This window comes from Papio anubis, chromosome 3, assembly GCF_008728515.1.
Source record: "Papio anubis isolate 15944 chromosome 3, Panubis1.0, whole genome shotgun sequence".
NCBI classification, from domain to species: domain Eukaryota; kingdom Metazoa; phylum Chordata; class Mammalia; order Primates; family Cercopithecidae; genus Papio; species Papio anubis.
Window position 1 is genome coordinate 149,047,541 of NC_044978.1, and position 19,081 is coordinate 149,066,621.

Below are 19,081 nucleotides of genomic sequence, written 5' to 3' on the forward strand. Positions count from 1 at the left end.
CTTACCCTGCCTGTTTTTCTCCCCCCATATAAACCCCAACTTTAGCCAGGGGAGATTCAGATTTGAGTCTTGTCTCCTGTCTCTCTGGCTAATATCACCCATAATAAAGCCTTCTTCCCTGATAATACTCATTGCCTTAGTGATTGGCTTTCTGTGTAGCGAGCAACTGGACCTAGGCTGGGTCCCTGGCTTTCAGTAACACTATTGACTACTGAGTAAAGTCTAAAATCCTGACAGCATTTGAAGTCACCTGAAATATGCTTCAACTCCCATTTTTGCTCGTGCAGCTTCCTTTACCTGAAATGTCTCTCTGACATTGACAAGTAAGTCCTAATTATTCTTCTAGCCTCAGCTCTATCTCCTCTGGGTCAACCTTTTTGATTCTCAGGTAGTGTTAATTGCTCCTCTGTAGTGTATCCTCAGCACCTGGCTCTCACTCTTACTAGCTTTGAAATCAGTCTCATCTGGTTTAGCTGTGTCTCTTCTAGACCATAGGGTTCTGGATGGCAGGAGTCATGCGTGACTTTTCAAATAATTCCAGGATGTAGCATAATGCCTCGGGCAGAGCAAGCATACATTGTTGACTGTTGTGTTCTTGACCCTGGGAAAGAAGATATTTAAACAAACTCTATTTATTTGAAGTGCTTTTTTGCAAATATTTATTAACTTCTCTACATTTTCTTTGAGAACTAAAAGGAGAGGGGTTTAACCTTTTCAACCTAAAGGATATTACCCTTTGTAAGTAATGGAATCATTTTCAGTGGTGGTAAATTTTGAACTCGTTGGTCTCAGCCACGTGATGTAGGCAATAAACCAGAATAATTTCTTATTTTCTTAACATCTTAAAGTTTCTCTGAGAACAATTATTTCATGACAACTAGGTACAAGATTTCAGATAGTTCCTATGTATTATCACTTAAGCTCACCAATACTGCTCTGTTTCTGTTTGTAAAAAATATTTTGTGGTGCATGTATGGATTCTCAGATCCAAGAGGCAAGAGATGGAAGAAAGGGCATGTGGGAAGGCTTCCCTTGGTCCTGCTTGTTCACCCAAAGGGAATTTATGAGAGAGATGACTCCTCAGCCATCATCCTTCTTCTCCTTCCTCCCCATCCTTCTATTAATGAATTCATCAACTATTTCTGTATACCTGAAAAACCTGAGAGTTTGCAGCAACCTTCAGTGATCTTCAGAGCTAGCCCAGTCTCCCAGCTGCAAGTTAGAAAACATCTTGTAGGTCATTATTGATCTCTAAGTGCCTACTAAATACTGAATGCTCTATTTTGATGTACCTTGAGAAAGTTAAGGAAAAAGACACTGACACTGCACTGAAATCTTGTTCAGCTATTCTCCCTGGACCCCTGTTTCTAGGTTTCCTTACCTATAAATTTGGAATACTAACAGTACCTACTTCACAGGGCTGTTGTGAAGATTAAATGGCTTAGTACATGCAAAGCTCCAAGTACAGTGCCTGGTGCAACGTAAGTACTCAGTAAGCATGAACAGTTATAATTACTGGAGGTCTCTAATCACATCTGCCAAAAATGGGGGAGAAAAACAGCACGCCAATCTAAGTAGTTTATCTTTTATTCATACAAATAATACATACACAAGACTGTATATTGTTTGAAGACTGAAATAATTTTCTAGTGTAACAACTCTGTAACAAAATTTAACTAAATGTAACATTTATGAAAATATAAATCTCTGATTGGGTAATTCTTCCCAACGATACAAAGTTTACATAAAAACATTCAGTATGAGCTATCAGTTGCAAACAAGTTAGGAAAAATCATTCAAGTCACTTGTATACTCTATTGGCTTTTACATAGAACATTCACATACTACATTTAATCCATCTAGGCATTTAATTCTTAGAAATGTGTGGCATGGAGGTTCAACTGATAATGACAGGAATGAGAATGTGTTGCCTAAAGAGCTCAAAAGCGTAGACGCATATAATCAACTCCAGGTGATCTGTATGTGGGTTGCCTTCTCTGGGCTACCACCTCCCTGGCTAGTAGCTAAACCAGAAGTAACATACTGAAAAAAGTCTTTCACTATGGAGCTGGGTATTTTTATCTGAATCACATCTTTGAAAGCTTACATGTTAAACTGCTTTCCAAAGGGAAATACAGTTGACTTGGATTCTCTATGGGTTACATGAATTTATTTTCCCCATTAGCATCAATAATCATGATGTTGCTGAAGTTTTTCTTATACTGCTTCCCAATGTCCCTATGAGGGCTACAGCAGAAACTATCACTACCTTTATTTTGCACTCCACAAAAACAACACACTGATGAGGTTAAAGGCCTGTCTAGGAATACACAATGCATTTATAGCAGAGCTGGACCTACAGAAAATCAGTTCCTAGTTCATTATTCTAATAAATTGTTACTTCTCCACTTTCTAAGAAAACTAAACTAAACCAAAAGCGTGGATACCTTTTGAAAAGTTATCCAAGGACATGCCATGAGGAGGATATGGAAGAAAGAACAATCATCTTCACCTTTTGAGATGTAATGTTTTCTTTTAAACAGGTGAAGTAGTTTTAAAAAATATTTAATACCATTCCACAGCTTCTGCTTTGAAATGGATAACACTATAAAAGGCTCAGAAGAGTCCTCAGTCAGGAAGAGTAACAGATAAAGAAGCATACAGATGGCGTGTAGAAGTAAGAAAGTGATTACAAACAAGGACAATAAAGAACCTTTGGACACCCTTAAGATTTATGGAATATTTTAGCACAAAGACAGGCATATTCAGTTTGTCCCAGAGTATTTGGTCATCTATCTGCATTTTACACAGGAAAGAGAAGGAATGTAAGGCAAACGTCATCAGTATCTCAGAGATGGCATGTTGAGAAAGCTTGCTTCCTATTCACTGCAGGAATTTAGGGAATATTTATGCTTCCATACAACTGACCAAATAGTACAGACTTCTGTTAGTACAATGATGTAAATGGACAGGTGTTTTGACCAGATTTGTAATGCCCTTCCTGTAATTCTTCTTTACACCAGCACAAATATGCACTTCAAAAAGATGTGAAAAGATTGTTGTTTCGTATTAAACGTGTTCTTTTGCAACCCAGTAAATAGTTTAAAAATCATATATTCTGTTATACAGAAACCCTTGCATGCAATTGTTGCAACTGTATTTTAATAAAGACTGACTTTCCATGTTCAGTAGCCCTGTGATAGTGGTAGTTAGTTCTTGTCCCAGTCCAGTCCACAGTCTCACATTTCAGGTCATATCTCTTGGGAAACTGGGAATACACTTAGGTATTTTTGTTACATTATTTTGCACCTTTAGACCATTCACTGCAGACTAGGTGTACACAGTTGTCAGGACTGTAAAATGTAAAGAGAGATTAAGGCTATGTTTACTTATCACACAATCATTTGAAGTCAAGCATCTCTTTGTCTTCATGATTTCAGCTGATTTTTGTAGAACTAATTCCTATCCAAATGATCTGTATATAACTCTAGCCTCTCTCATCTTAACCAGTGGGATGAATTATGCTGCCTCACCACACAGCTAATTTAAAAACTTTTAGCCGCTGCCTTTCAGATAAAGTAACCATTTAAATACTACTACTACAAATTCTGACATTCCTGGATACACTTTGACAAAAGGACCGCACCCAAGACCAACCTCCTATTTGTCCATTTCATGAACATCTTAATAAAACACTGGAATTCCAGCATTGCTCCTGTCTTTTAAGAAATGAATAGTTTATCATTTGGGGCACATTTTTTTCTTTCTTCTGTATGTGAATCACATATTTCTGCTTAGCTGGAAAAATTTTGTCAGTTATCAGGGGCATAGCTGTGGCCCCTGGTTTCTAGGGCCGAGCACACCCGCTCATAACAAGAGTTGTGTTTCTTGGAGGGTGTTGCTTCATTGGACTCAGTAGAGTCGCTAACTGTGATGGGGCTGTCTCTTGCAAAGACCTCAGTGGACTCTCTCCATAAGCAATCCACAGATATTTTAAAACAATAACTGTTACACTTTGGCCTGGAGGTGTGTGTTGCATTGTTGAAAATTTGTCTGCTATTTGAAGTGGCAATTTTGATTTTCAGTGCAGCATCTACACGGTCTACTACCGTGTATATCCCTATACTCCCATCATCAAAGCCCACAATGATGTTCAGGTGCCTCTGAGAGAGTGCAAGGAAAGTTGGTGTTTTGTAAAGGGAACAAGCACCGATATTTTTGCCATCTGCCAGTCTCATTACAATTAAACTGAATATTGCACCATTTTCATCCTCCTCCTCCCCATTTCGGAAACAAATGTATACCAGGTAGCGACCATCCCGAGACAACCTCTGCCGCCAGATGATCCCAGAGGCGTGAACCACCCGCAATTTACCACTGTGTAAATCTAGCACATTGATGTTTTCATCTCCCCTGGATATAATGCCTAGCTTTCCATTGGGAGAAATTTCAAAATCCTCCAGATTTTTCAAGAAGTTGTTTGGAAGTTGCACGCGCCGACAGATCACTTCATCTGTCAGACTCCAGATGTTCACAGTCTCGGCCGATGTGATAAACACAACGATATCAGGACAGTCAGGGATTAATTTAAAATTCACGATAGTGGTCCCATCTTCACAGCAAAATTTCTTGGTGATACTTCCTGTCCAGAGACTGACTGCCAACACTTTGCTTTTAGTCATTCCCACCACGAAGGTATTTGCAGAGGTAATAAAGGCATTCTGCAAAGTGGTCAGAATGTTGCAGACCCTGTGGCCTGTGGCGAGCCTCCAAACCCTGGAGGCATTTTCCTCACAGAGCGAGACCACAAATTGGTCATTGTGTGTAATCAGCAGCTGAGATATTCTCTGCCCGTTAATTCGAAAAAGGTTTTCACCACTGCTGGTGTGCCAGACATACTGGCTACTTTTGTCATCTGATGTCACCATTACATCTCCAGTGGATGTTAGCACACAGTGTTCAACTATTCCTTCATGCTTGAACACCGCTTCGATGAAGCCACTGCTGAAGTTCCACTTATGAACACAATCGGATCCATCCAGAGAGTAAATGATTTCCCCTCTAGCAGGCAACAGTAGACTTCGGATGGGTTTTCCAGTCTTATCTATGTTGGACATAGCTGTGATTATATCTATATCCCAGATGGAAAGAACACCACTGGTTGATAAAGATAGTAGCATATTGTGGTGACTGGATTTCACTAACTTAACAATGGAACCTGAGATTTCCCGCAAACTTGCCATACACTGTCCCGTGTCCCGCCTCCAGAAAAACACAGCTGAGGTATTTTCCATGGTGGCGATGATGCAATCTCCATTTTTAGACAGCACGGCAGATATAAAGCGTTCATTGTGCTTGGCTCTGAACTTTTCAGCCACCTTCCACAGACCAGTATCTAAGAGCTCAATGCTGAGGGCTTTACAGATCAGAACTGCACTTTGGTCTTCTGAAAGCTCAATGCTGACCACCTCGCTGTCTTCTCTTCGGCAATCAAAGTCATCAGTCAGCTGGGGGCTGGAAATGTCCTCGGTATTCCAAACAGAAAGACTTCCTTCACTGTCTACCATGACCATTTCCTGAGCCGTGTCCAATATAAGAAGAAACTTCACAAATCCACCTGAAAATTCTGATGACACTGTACATAACTTTTCTCCACTCCCTAAATGAAATATGGTGGTTGTGTTCAGGTATTGGCCACAGAAAGCATACAGACCATCCAGGGAGCACTGGACACACGTCACTTCATACCAGCAGTGGAACTGGTAAAGTGGCCATCCATACAGCAGATCGATGACAGTGACGTCTTTGCTGGCTTCGAGCCATGCAAGGGCGTGGTTGGCGGACAGTGTAAATCCATTGATGTAGGTGGCGCTGCTTCCATGCTTAGTCCCCTTGATTTCTACTTCAGACAGGAGACAAGAATTGACATTGTCATAAATCAACAAAGTGTTATTTGTTGTAGCCACCACAAGGTACTTTTCATCACTGGTGAGTTTCATGCCCAAGATGACAGACTGGGCTGTGGTAATCTGCCTGAGTAGCTGTCGAGTCTCTACATCCCAGGTGCTGATGGAACCATTTTCTAAAGCTGTGAGGACAGTGCTGGGGTTACAGGTAGGCAGGATCTCTGTGACATGCAGGTGACTGGATGATAAGGGAAGACGCTCAGGGCTGTATGTCACATCCATGGATGAATGCAATGGTACAATGGAGCAATATTTGGGCCCGTCTTTGTCACACTCTAAAAGAAGATGTCTAAGTTTGGGCAGGGAGCTGACAACAGGCAGCAGTCTTTGCTGAAGCTCTGCTGAAAGGGAGCCGGGAAATGCAATGACCTTGTTTTTGATGCTGCGGAGGGTGCTGGCCAGGAACTTCAGCTCCTTCTCTTGCGAGTAGTTGTAAGCCAGCTCAATGTCTGAAAGCACTTTGTCAAACTGGCCAATTTTGATCATGGTATAAAGCCAGCTGAAGTTCATGATGATGCCATAAAGCAGGTCATCGGTTTTTCCACACCTCGTCAAATGGTACAAAAGCTCAGACATTTTCCGATGATTGACGAAAAAGATGTCAGGTTCCAGGGGATTACACTGGAAAACCCAGGGCTGGTCCGGAGCCTGCCTGTCAAAGGAAGCCTGTTCCATGAAATGCTTTTCTTCCTCCAGCAAGCTTCTGCTCTCCAAGTCAAGGCAGCCATTCAAGTAGGGATCCTCGAGGCAGAAGGCTTTCCTCCTGCCCCCTGACCAAACCCCCAGAAAATAATCTGCTAGGATGGTGTGCATTTCACGCAGGTCATTGTCATCCTGCAGATATAGCTTCTGGGCTATGAGATGCAGGTGTCTGTTGGCCCAGACTAGGAGTGTGACATTTTTCACATGCCTTTCTATTAGGTATCCACTGAGACCCTCCTTGAGCCTTGCAATGTACAAAAAAGGTACTCTCAGGGGATTGGTAGGTCTGGTGTTTTCATTGAGCTCGCTCATTACACTGTTGTCTAGGGCTAACACATCCTCCAATTCCATTTCACTCAGACCCATTTTGGCCATGGTGATGTAGCCAAGAGCCCTAGAGACCAGTTTCTGACCACACTTCTTCTCCAAGGACCAGAATAACTGCTCTATACTTTCATGAACGGTGACAGCGAGGGAGGATTCATCGACATCTTTGTGAGATCTCCAGTGTCTCACCTCCCTGAAGGTCAGGTTCACAAACATTGGCAGCGTGCACTTGGAGAATGCATTGTTCACATAAATCTGCTGGCCTGATGTGACCTTCCTTTTGACGCGCAGCAGCTGGTGTTTGAGAACCTGGCTGCACATCTTCCTGTCTCGGGGAATCAGCTCGATGTAGTTGTCTTCTTCATGGATAAGGCACCTTAGTTTCTGCAGGATCCCGTGTTTGTTGGGCAGTGTGGAAAGGACTATCCGGACAAAGCGGGGCAGGTGAGCTGGGAGCCACCAAAGCTTCCTGGCGTCATCATTCTCTGAGAGCTGCTCTAGTGCATCGAATATTATGACTAGAGGTCTCTGCAGTGAAGACTCATTCAAAAGATTTATAAATAAGTCACAGAGGTCATGGATCTTCTTAGGGTAGCTTTGAACCAGACACCGGTAGTTAACTGCCAATTGTTCACAAACACTTAGAAGGAGAGTCCTAAGGTCAGAACTCATGTCTGTCGTTCCTAGAAATCTCACGATGACTACTGGGTCAGATTCTGGTCCTGTGTCCTCATGTAGCCAGCCATAAGCCTGAAACACAAAAGTGGAGTTTAGAATGGTAATATGTATTCACACGGTCATATGTGATAACATTGCCTCTCTCCAGAGCTCAGACTTCTGGTCAACCCTACCGTGCAGAAAACAGCCTAGGACCCAAAATTGGAAAAATCTTTTAAGAAGGCCAAAGAACTGCCACGAAGCTTGTGTACCAAAATCTACAGATGAGACCCTCAGGATTACCCTTACTGAGTGTACTAAAGTAGTGATAATACTATTTTTCACTCATTAGGCAACATTTAGCTTGTATTCCAAAAGATACGAGGTGTTTCATGAATTATAAATATAAATATCTAGTATGGTCAGCTTTGTATCACTGAATGAATATCCATTTCCTGGTGCAGCTCTTGGCACACAGTAGGTCCTTTGTAAGTGTTTAATGAATGGATTAAGTAATGATTTGCATATTATATTAAGTTAAATATATGCATTAATTGAGAGCATATAATGTCACATATGGCTAACCAAATTTCCAATTAATTAGAAAGCAATAAAAATATTCAGTACTGAAATTACTCTGAATATAATCTTTTATAATTTAGAGATAATTTTATGGTATTATAGGATCATAATTTTGATTATTATTTATCTGTTATAAAATCCACATAACAGTGGTTAAAAGAGATTTGTTAAATGTTGTGCTTTGTAACAGATAGTTGATTTTATATACATGCAGCCATCAGTCCTCACATTGTCTCTTTGAAGGGTGGATGAGCTTACAGTGTCATTCAATAGGAGAGGAAACTGAGGCCCAAGCTGGATAAATGACTTCTCAGAGTTAAATTGTCACCAAGAGACAAAACCTGAGTAGAAGTCATACCTGACCTTTCATTCTTTCAGTTCTTAAAAACTCTGTGGCATTAAAGGATAAAATATGTGAGGAACCCACTAAGTTCAGTCTTTCTGTTTTGAAAGGTCAGAATAAGAAGAAATATGCCCCCAAGGCATAAAATACTCCAATGAGTATTTTTAGGAAAATAAAGTCTTTCAGTTATCCTTGGAATTTACAAAGGATATGCCTTAGATAAGGCAGAGTGATTTTACACATTAGGAGGGAAGTTTGTGAACTTTGGTTCCTCAAGAGAGATAGTTCAGGTTAAGGCATGAATAAGATTAGAAAGATTTATAGAGGACAGTTTTATAAGGAGCTATTAAGGAAAATAAACTCTTTGTTGCTGTTGTTGAGCCTCAACCTTTGAAGCTGATTTCAAGGAAGATAATCTTGTCACTCAACAACTATCCTTTGGTGGTAAATCTGAAAGCACCTGTTTGTTTGTACATTGATTGCTTATGATAACTATAGGCATCCTCCTCCCAGTCACATGTTGCTGAACACGTGATGTCTGTAGAGAGCAGCCCTACCATCACGAGTTCATGCTCATGGAAATGCTGGGTGACACATGAGATAAAAATGAGATATTTATCTGCATCCTCAAAGGGACATGAGGTCACAGGACAGTACAGGTTGTTGTTGACGGTGAGTCAGACATTCCCCAGGAGAAAGGTAAATGAAGCGCAGGCAGGGGATGTAAAAAGAGGCACAGTTTCTTGGAGGACCCAACTCCTGGATAGACAGACTCAGGCTATTGGACAAAATATCCAGAAGAGCAAGAGCTCAGAAAGCCGTTCCTTAAACTGACCAACTCTGGACAGTTACCACACTCTGCCTCGCTGGGACTGCTTATCTGTGCAGGGAATCAGCACGCCCCACGTAAGTCTTGACCTCTTGTGCTAGAGCATGTGGAGACGCATCACATGAACCTTTGACTTAGTCAGATTGAACGATATTTGTTTCCTCCAACCACCTGTATGCTCCTTTCCTCCACAAAGAAAAGGGCCCTAGGGTGAGTACCAAATGGCATATGTGAATGTTTACTCATTTGGTTTCAGTTCTCATGTGCCCCTCGTGGTGTTACTATCTTGCTTATTTGGAATAATTCTGAAGTTTGAAGATACAAATTCGTGTTCAAAGGCACACAAACATATGCATACACAATTTGTGTGATGCAATGTGGACCCTAAATACAAATCTGCTACTTCATCTAGTGCTTAATTAAAGAAAAAGCTGTATCTTCTAACACAAGCAGAAAACCCAGCTGGGCTTGATATATTAAGAAAAAGCAAATTAGACTTCCTATGGACTTTTCAAAGGTAAGTGGAATATACCTGATTTCACCTATGGGCTTACTTTGGAACCTAATCGTCACATACAGTGCAATGCAACTGTCTCTGTTCTTGTCCTCAAGAGGACCAATTTGAGATTATGTAGCACATGACAGGTTATGAGAATATTCATGAACTTAAAGAAAGTTCTGGTCTTAAGAGAGTCACCATAGGAAGAACAACACAGAGCTTCAGAATTAACACCATAATAAAATAAACCACCACACTTTGACACTAAGGGAAGAGGAGGTTAAAAATAATGGACCTAGTTTCATCCTGTTTAGGCTGAAGAGCCAACTCAGCAGATACTACATTCCAGAGTGAGGTTCCAGACCATCATGCAGGAGTTGAAAGGGAGGTTCTGAAAACCAGTTTTGCTACTGTTAATAGATTGCCAACTGCTAGCCTGAAAAAGAAGACTGGAAAGGCAGGGAAAAATGGTGGGGATCAGGGTGCTGTGGGTTGTTTCTCTCACCTCCCCCTCCCTAAAAGGAGGTCAGAGAGATGCCTGTCTTTGACTTCTAGCCAAGAGGAAGGGACTTTAGTGGACCACCTATGGAATGCCCCCTATAGCTTGGGGATACAGGCATCTGGTACCTAGTGACATCTGGAAACCATGAAGGCTGAGTGACTGAGGCTGCCTAGCTGCTGTGATGGAGAAGTGAGACAGAGCTGCAGGGCTGGGACTGGCCCGGAGGTCTAGAGTTCCTCAGAGCAACACAATACCTGAGTGTTTCCCATGTGCTACATGTGGACAGCAGGCTGCAATGAATGGACAAGCGTTTCTGTTTGTTTTGTTTTTCCCAGGTCCTATCTAAGGAGTGTGCTGGGCTGTAGAGACGATCTTAGCAGAAAAGTACTGGAAGCACATTGCTGGATGTCTAGGAGCTGAGGAAGTAACCAGCTAGAAAAAAGATGCATTCCCCTGTGTCTAGGCAACTGTAGGTAAGAGATGCTCAGGGAAGACAGGGCAGAGGTACGGGAGGGGAAGGACCTCCAGGAAGCCATGAAAAGGCCTCCAAAGAGATGGGAGGCAGCTTTAAACATGTGCTAAGAACAGAGAGTTCACCGCCCAGTTCAGAACAGTACTGGTTATGTAAGAACTTTCTGGCCACCTTACCTTTCCTATATACCCTAAACTGTAACTTTATAGGAATCATAAATGTCATTGGGATTAGGAAAGAAGAGAAAGAAGTGCCATTTCCCATTGTAGGTGCCTTGTTTATGAGAGGCCCCAGATGGGGAAGAAAAGTGTAGACCGATGTTTTCATTTTCACCTTAGACTGGACATACTCATTACTGAACTGAGACTGATTTAGCAGACAGGAGTGGCCAGAGGGCTTGTCTTGTCTGAAAGGGATGAGAACAGTTATTGAGATTGGCCTGGGTTTTCATCCAAATGGGGTGAGGGACAGGAACTAGCCCACAACATGAGTCTGAACAGTGAAAGAAAAAAATAAACTTGCTTTCCAGTTGTATTCCATGAGTTTTGCTCTCTCAATATAACTGTCACACCAGCAAAAAAGAAGCACTGAAGTATTCACTCCTAAAAGACCAACTCTAATTCATATAGGAAACGCAGAAAGTAGAAATGAATTTGATTAATTTACCATTTTCCAAGAGTACAAGTTTTTACAAATATACACAGGAAAGAATAGGCTTTTACCTTCTTTGCTACTTCAGCTAGCAGAAGGGTCTTCCCAGTGCATGGCCCACCGTATATAATAAGAGGGTTGATGTGTCCAGTTTTGCTTGGAAGAATGTAGTTATGCACTATGTTTAGAGATTCACATTTGTACTCATAGAAGGAGGCGTATGTTTTACATAATGATGAATGTTGAAGGATTTCGTCATAGAGTGTATCAGTTTCAGTGTCAAAATTCTGTTGTACCGTTGCCTGAATTATGTCAATCATGTCCTCATAAAATTGTTTACCAAGTCCTTCGATGTAATGATTTTCTATTTCTTGGGAGTAGCCTAGTTTCATGTCACAATGAGTAACAGATGTGTACACTCGCAGATTAGATGATGCAACAATAGTAGGAATAAATTCATCCCTGAGTTTTATCAGCTTCTCTTGGGCTTCTGGGTCCCGAATAATCCTCGGTTCTGTTCCAGTTATATCCATGTATTTTCCCATCTCTGGGATTTTCACAAAGCGCTCAATGTTAGCAATTTTCCTAATGTAGCAAACACACTTCTTTAGAAATGCTGGAGTTTGTTTTCCCAGAGCAAAGTCAAACTCATCCTCTATAGCTGAAAGAAAATATAACAAGGAATTTATTGCTTAGAACAAAGGAGCAACACACCCACATTCTCAATAGTCAATGCTTAGTCATTAGTGGTAAATTATTTTGCTTATGGTTTATAGCGAAGTAATCTTTAGAATAATTTCCTGATTTCTTATTTGTCTTTTCCTAATCAGCCAGCAACCCAGAAGAACAGGTTTTACATAAAATTATCTAATTTTCTCCCCAAGCATAGGAAGAGGTTGGACATAAGCATAATAAAGAAAGCATATCAAATGTATAGTGGATATTTCTAATATCCACTATTTCTAATTGCTGCTCAGTTTTCCTCTCAGACTTCAGAGGTTCTCAGTGGGAACAGCAGGGACCCATTTGGGCCAGGAAAGAAAGAGGAGGAGGCTGAAGGATGTAGCTAGTTAACCGTTCCTTGTCAGCCTTTCCTTAACAAAGTGACCTCACCATTTTGTTTGAGGTGTATTGAGTCCTAGTCAGATATGATCAAATATCAATACAAAAGCACATTTTTGTTTTTCTTTTTTGAGACGGAGTCTCGCTCTGTCTCCCAGGCTGGAGTACAGTGGCTGGATCTCGGCTCACTGCAACCTCCACCTCCCACGTTCACACCATTCTCCTGCCTCAGCCTCCTGAGTAGCTGGGACTACAGGCACCCGCCACCAAGCCTGGCTAATTTTTTGTATTTTTAGTAGAGATGGGGTTTCACTGTGTTAGCCAGGATGGTCTCGATCTCCTGACCTCGTGATACACCCGCCTCGGCCTCCCAAAGTGCTGGGATTACAGGCATGAGCCACCGCGCCCAGCCCAAAAGCACATTTTAAGGCAAAATATAATCATATTCTGATGACTGATTAATCTGGGTGATCTATGTCACTGTTATAATATCCGTCGGAACAAATACAAAAAAAAAATGACTTAGTATATAACTTCATTTCTTCTAAAATATAACATATTATGGCTTACAACACATATACTTGCACATAAGTAAATATACATTATAATAATTTGTCTCCCCATAAGAAAAATTTAAACTGGATCAGTAGTAAAATGTGTAAAAAATGTGTAAAATCGGCCGGGCGCGGTGGCTCAAGCCTGTAATCCCAGCACTTTGGGAGGCCGAGACGGGCGGATCACGAGGTCAGGAGATCGAGACCATCCTGACTAACACGGTGAAACCCCGTCTCTACTAAAAAATACAAAAAACTAGCCGGGCGAGGCGGCGGGCGCCTGTAGTCCCAGCTACTCTGGAGGCTGAGGCAGGAGAATGGCGGGAACCCGGGAGGCGGAGCTTGCAGTGAGCCGAGATCGCGCCACTGCACTCCAGCCTGGGGGACAGAGCGAGACTCTGTCTCCAAAAAAAAAAAAAAAAAAAAAAATGTGTAAAATCAGCTAATGGAAATGAATTACAAAGCAAGCAGTCTTAAAATTGGCTGCTCTTCCTTTCTTCCTCCTTCCACATTGCTTTCCTTCATCTAATTGCTCTTCATTGAACACCTTTTATATTACAGGCGTGACGACAGCTGCTTAGGATACAATGGTGAGAGAAAACAGAACATTGAGAAAAATAATCCATTATGGAGTGCTATAAACTGAATGTTTGTGTCTCCCAGAAATTTGTATGTTGAAACCTAATCCCCAGTGTGATAGCATTAGGAGGTGGGGTGTTTGGGTGATTTGTTCATGAGGGCAGAGCCTTTATGAATGAAAGTCATGTTCATATATAAAAGAGATCTCAGAGAGTTCCCTTGCCTCTCCTGCCCTATGAGGACACAGCAAGAAGACAGCCACATGGAGTGGGAAGTTGGCCCTCATTAGACACAGAATCTGCAGGTGCTTTGATCTCAGATTGTGAAATTTCTGTCAGGGAGGCTCTGAATACACAGGGCTGGTCTGGCCATAAATTGAAAAAAATTATATGCTAGCCATAACTCCAATGTCAAGCAAAATCTAGAATATATATACATATATTCTATAATGTAGCTATTAAGAAGGGTGAGAATTTTATTTTAAAATGATGCCTTTCAGTGGGACTCTTGTGATAATATTTTTTCAGTCATGACAGCCTTTCAATGGAAATTTTCAACTCAAATGAAAAAGTTATTTTCGTAGCTGCCAGTGTCTAGTAAGCTGTGTCATGAGCATCGGTACATTTTACAAAGGGTTTTAATTGAGCACGCTGGTTAAGGAAGCCAGTTAAAGGAGCTTATAAACATATGTCTACTATTCTTTTTAAGGAAGAGTAAGAACTTGCTATAAAGTAGATAAGGGAAGATGCCAGAAATCTGGACATCATGAGCTACTAGCAGCCTTGGATCCATCTCTTTTCTAGTCATCTGTGTAAAATGCTAGCAGGTTGGATTAGCAGCTTGCTACATTCTGAGAGCATCTTGAAGAGAAAGGAAGAGGTCAAACTGTATTATCTATATATAATGCATTATAATCAGAGATATGCTCTGCCACCTTTGACTCCCAGGAAACAACTCAACTCTAACTTGACGTTGTTATCACATTTATGGAAAGAGTGTATCAAGCAGAAGTGTTGATCATAAATGGAGCAAAAAAAGAAATACAGATAAACCAATTTGGCAGAGCCCATCTAAGCTTGGCTCAGGGGGGAAAAATGCTGTACACAGAATGCCTGGTATGGTATAGACTTAAATATACCTAAATAAATGAGAGCTATGATACAAAGGCAACTCTACAGAGTTATTTTTAGAGGCAAAGTGCATGCTTATGATTTTAGGGAACTTTTATTCATAATTTCTGATGCCTATGTATAAATATCATACATTTGAGAATTTTAGGGCATTATTAGAATGTTATATTTATTTTCTGCTTTTGCATGTTCCTTAATGTTCTGAAATTTAACCAGTGATATCACCCACTGAAGGTAATGGTAGAAATAGGTTTCCAGTCCTGGTAACTATTACCCATGAGAAATTGATTTCTTTACGATTCCCAAGGCCACTGAGTTTTGATGTTCTCAGAAGGGCACCATTTTAGAGTCTTAATTTATTTCTCTTCCTCTCCTGTTGTTTAAAAAGGTGAAACAAGAAGCGTGAAAAATTACATTCAAACATAAATAATACACCTTTAACAGGTTCTATCCAGTATTCTTATTTCAAGGTTTCTAAAAATATAACGTATACTATATCCATTTGAAAGGGTTGGCACGTCAGCAATTTTGATTGTGCAGACATGATCTTAAAAGGAGTTTGAATGTAAAATAAACAACATTGTCATGAGCATGTATATATTCAGGAGATATAACCCCAAGCAGGAAACAGCCCACTTGCAGTAGCTCATGTGAAATTTCTCATCTTCACATGGCTATCCATGTGGACAGAGTTCTTCACTATGGGGAAAGCTAGGACAAGTGTTTGCCAGTGAAATAAGGAAACACTGGAGCTGTGTGATTGTAAATAAGAGGATAACTTCCCCAAACTGGTGTCTTTTACATAAATAATAGGAAAGCTTCACTCTAGGTACTTTTTTCTTTTTTTCTTTTTTTTTTTTTTTGAGACAGAGTCTCGCTCTGTCGCCCAGGCTGGAGCGCAGTGGCCAGATCTCAGCTCACTGCAAGCTCCGCCTCCCGGGTTCACGCCATTCTCCTGCCTCAGCCTCCCGAGTAGCTGGGACTACAGGCGCCCGCCACCTCGCCCGGCTAGTTTTTTGTATTTTTTTAGTAGAGACGGGGTTTCACCGTGTTAGCCAGGATGGTCTCGATCTCCTGACCTCGTGATCCACCCGTCTCGGCCTCCCAAAGTGCTGGGATTACAGGCTTGAGCCACCGCGCCCGGCCTAGGTACTTTTTTCTAAGACAGCTCTTGAAGGAACAGGGCTGTTCTGTCTTTGATAAAGGTGAAGAGCCTAAGCCTCAAAGATGGATCTAAAGTTTCCAAAGGAACAAGGATAAACCCTAATCTATATATTTAAATATAGTACTTATTCCTGATGATTGTGGTATTTTCAGGAAGACTTTAAATAAGCCCTAACTTTTAAATTTGTCAAAACGATTTGTATCTTCTCTGAGCTTCACACACATGTATTCAGTGAGAATGATTACCTAGTGCCTTTTAGGTTTTCACGAAAGCTTCGCTGCACCATTCCAACACCAGTCTGAAGAAGCAGCTATTATAATTTTTCCCTTTATAAATTTTCACTATCAACTTTCAAAATAAATGCTTACAAATCTGACTACTTTTACCTACTTGTGTTTGTTCCCTGGAAACTATGACTGACATATTCCTTCAGTTCTGTAGTTTCCTGAGCAACTTCTAATGATAAAGCTTCCTTTCCATGTTTGAGAAAGGCCAACAGGTGAGCCTCTGTACACAGAATGCATGGTACGGTATAGACTGAAATATACCTGAATAAGTGGGTAGGTTTTTATTTTAACGTTAAATTTGAGCCTACCAAATCCCTGTGTCACACCATCCAATGGCTCCATCTCACCCAGAATAAAACATAAGGTTCCCATTATGGCCTGTGCTCAAGTTCTATCCTCATCTCTCCCTCCTTGTAAAAGTTCAAACAAACAAACAAACAAACAAACAAGCAGCAAAGCTACCTTTTCTTTTTCCTGCTCCTGGAATTAACTAAGCACATTCCTGTCTCAGAGGTCTTGAACCTGTTGCTCCCTTTGCTGGGAATTCTCTACCTTAGCTACATAGGACACTGCCAGCTCTGATTTTCTTCTGTAATTCAGGTCCAAAGTCAACTCCTTTTTGCCCACCTTATCTAAATCTGGACCCCCACATCCTTTATCAGTCACTATTATCCTATGACTGCTTTATTTTATTCACAATACTTATCAATCACTTTTGATATGATCTTGTTCATTTATTTGATTACTTGGCTATCATTTATGAATATTTTCCTCCCTCTAAAAAAATAAGTTGCAGGAGGCCTGAGACCCTGTCTTTTTACTCAGCGTTGTCTCCCCAGTGCTTGGCACATAGGAACCCAACAGGTTCATTAATATTTGCTGGATAAGCGGGTGAATGATGAATGAACAGCTCAACGGAGAAGTCATGGCAGAATGTGGTCAGTTATATCCGGGGCCACCTCTGGCTTCTTTTAAAATCACATTTTCTAGAGAAGCCTTCGAGTTAAGGAAAGACTTTTCTATGAATTAAAACAAAAGAACATTTGCTTCTCCAGAACATAGGAACATTTAAAAAATTAAATTTCATCAGGCAGTAAATGAGATTAAATTTGCAGGGCATTAAAGGGAAGCAGTAGATGTACCTATTAATGATCTATTTCTTATTTTACTGAAGGTGTGGGAAAATTACCTGAGAACAGGTACCTCCTAGCCTGGCTGTGTTTCATTTTACCCTTTTCGTGTAACAGCTTTACAGCAGCCTTAAATATCTTCTTGATCTCATCTGATACCTCTTGCCATGTCTTCTCATTTTCAGCATTGGCAGAAGGCTGCATCTATAGAGATGTAAAAGGGAGAAATTAGTCTTACAATCATCAAAAAAAAATAATATTTAAGAACAAGAAAATTTATATTATTTGAAGGCCCACTATGTGCCAATACTATGATAGGTGCTTTACAGACAGTGTCTAATATAATCCCCTTGATGTCCCTGAAAGTTAGAAATTATTTCCATGTTGCATGCGAACTTGACCAAATTACACAAGGGTGTCACCCAAATAGGGTGTGTTTATTGGACTTTCTTATATACCATGCTTTTCGCATTTGAGTTTTTGATACAAATGCCATAAGAAAATAATCTCTGGTGTCCTTGAAAGGGGAGACAAAGTTAAAGGGGAGGTGCTCTTATGTTATATCTAATTGCCTTTATTTATTTTAGCTTCATTTGTTTTGATGGTCCACTAGGAGATAAAATGGGAGGAATGCCTACCAATAAAGTAACATTTACATAGTCTTGATGATAATCTTACTAATACATTCATTTATTCAATAATAATTTATGCAGAAATATCATATGGGGTTTTAGGAATAATCTCAATTTCCCTAGTGGATCATAAAAATAAATGAAGAAACAATTAAAGCAAATTAAATAGTAACATGAGAAAATCCCCTAGATCATGGTATAAACTGGTTTCTTGGGGTATCAGGTTCTTTGCTATCTATATTTACTCGTGGCATCTTTAACTGGGAAATGGTTTGGGTTTACCCCAATATTCCCACCCAGAGAAACAATATTGTTACAGATAATTACTTTGAATAATACGTGTGAGGGCAAAGAAGAAAAATCAAGGATTCTGATCTAATTTCCTATTGTACAGAGAAAATGTGTTATGTTGGATACCAGAATGACAAATACACAGATCCCGAAGTGGAGAACTGTGGGTAACCCACAGCTGTCCTCTTGGAACTGCCTGGGTGCTGACTGAATCAAGGACATTCTCTTTGGCAGAGGGTTGGGTATCTATACCTTCTTTGCAGTCTCCCTAAATATTCTACTCAGTGAACAGGTTCACCCTTCCTCTCTTCCTCTTTCATTTGCTTTTAAGGGACATATCATAAACTTGGGAGCCAAGTTGGAAAGTAGATAACAATGTTTCCATCATGCTCAAGCATGAATCACTCCATCACTCTCCATAAGATGCATGAATATAAATGGACTGTTTAAAATGTTAAAGAAAAAATATTAAGTTAAAATTTAAAAAGAGACTATAAATCATAGCTAGGTAGATTTTACAAAGGCCTTCCTCCCACAGAAAACAAATGCACACATGAACCTTTCACAAAATTAAAAACTGTAACTGTCAAACTTGAAAACTCAATGTACAGACAGAGTGAACACAGCTGAAGAAAAAATTGGTGAACTGGAAAAATAATCTGAAGTTATCTTCTGGAAAGCAGCACAGAGATAAGAAAATTGATTATGTGAAACTGATCGT

At 40.5% G+C, this 19,081-nt stretch overlaps 1 protein-coding gene across 1 annotated transcript in view; it reads right to left on the bottom strand.

Moving 5' to 3' along the window:
- Positions 1-1,569: 1,569 nt before the first annotated feature.
- Positions 1,570-19,081, bottom strand: part of NWD2 (NACHT and WD repeat domain containing 2) — a 200,214-nt gene continuing 182,702 nt past the window's right edge. The window contains exons 5-7 of the mRNA XM_003898567.5: positions 17,497-17,641; positions 11,602-12,191; positions 1,570-7,745 (exon numbers count right to left, since the gene is read on the bottom strand). Of these exons, the coding sequence (XP_003898616.2) occupies positions 3,813-7,745; positions 11,602-12,191; positions 17,497-17,641 (4,668 nt within the window). The 3' untranslated portion in view covers positions 1,570-3,812. The remainder of the gene's footprint in view (positions 7,746-11,601; positions 12,192-17,496; positions 17,642-19,081) is intronic.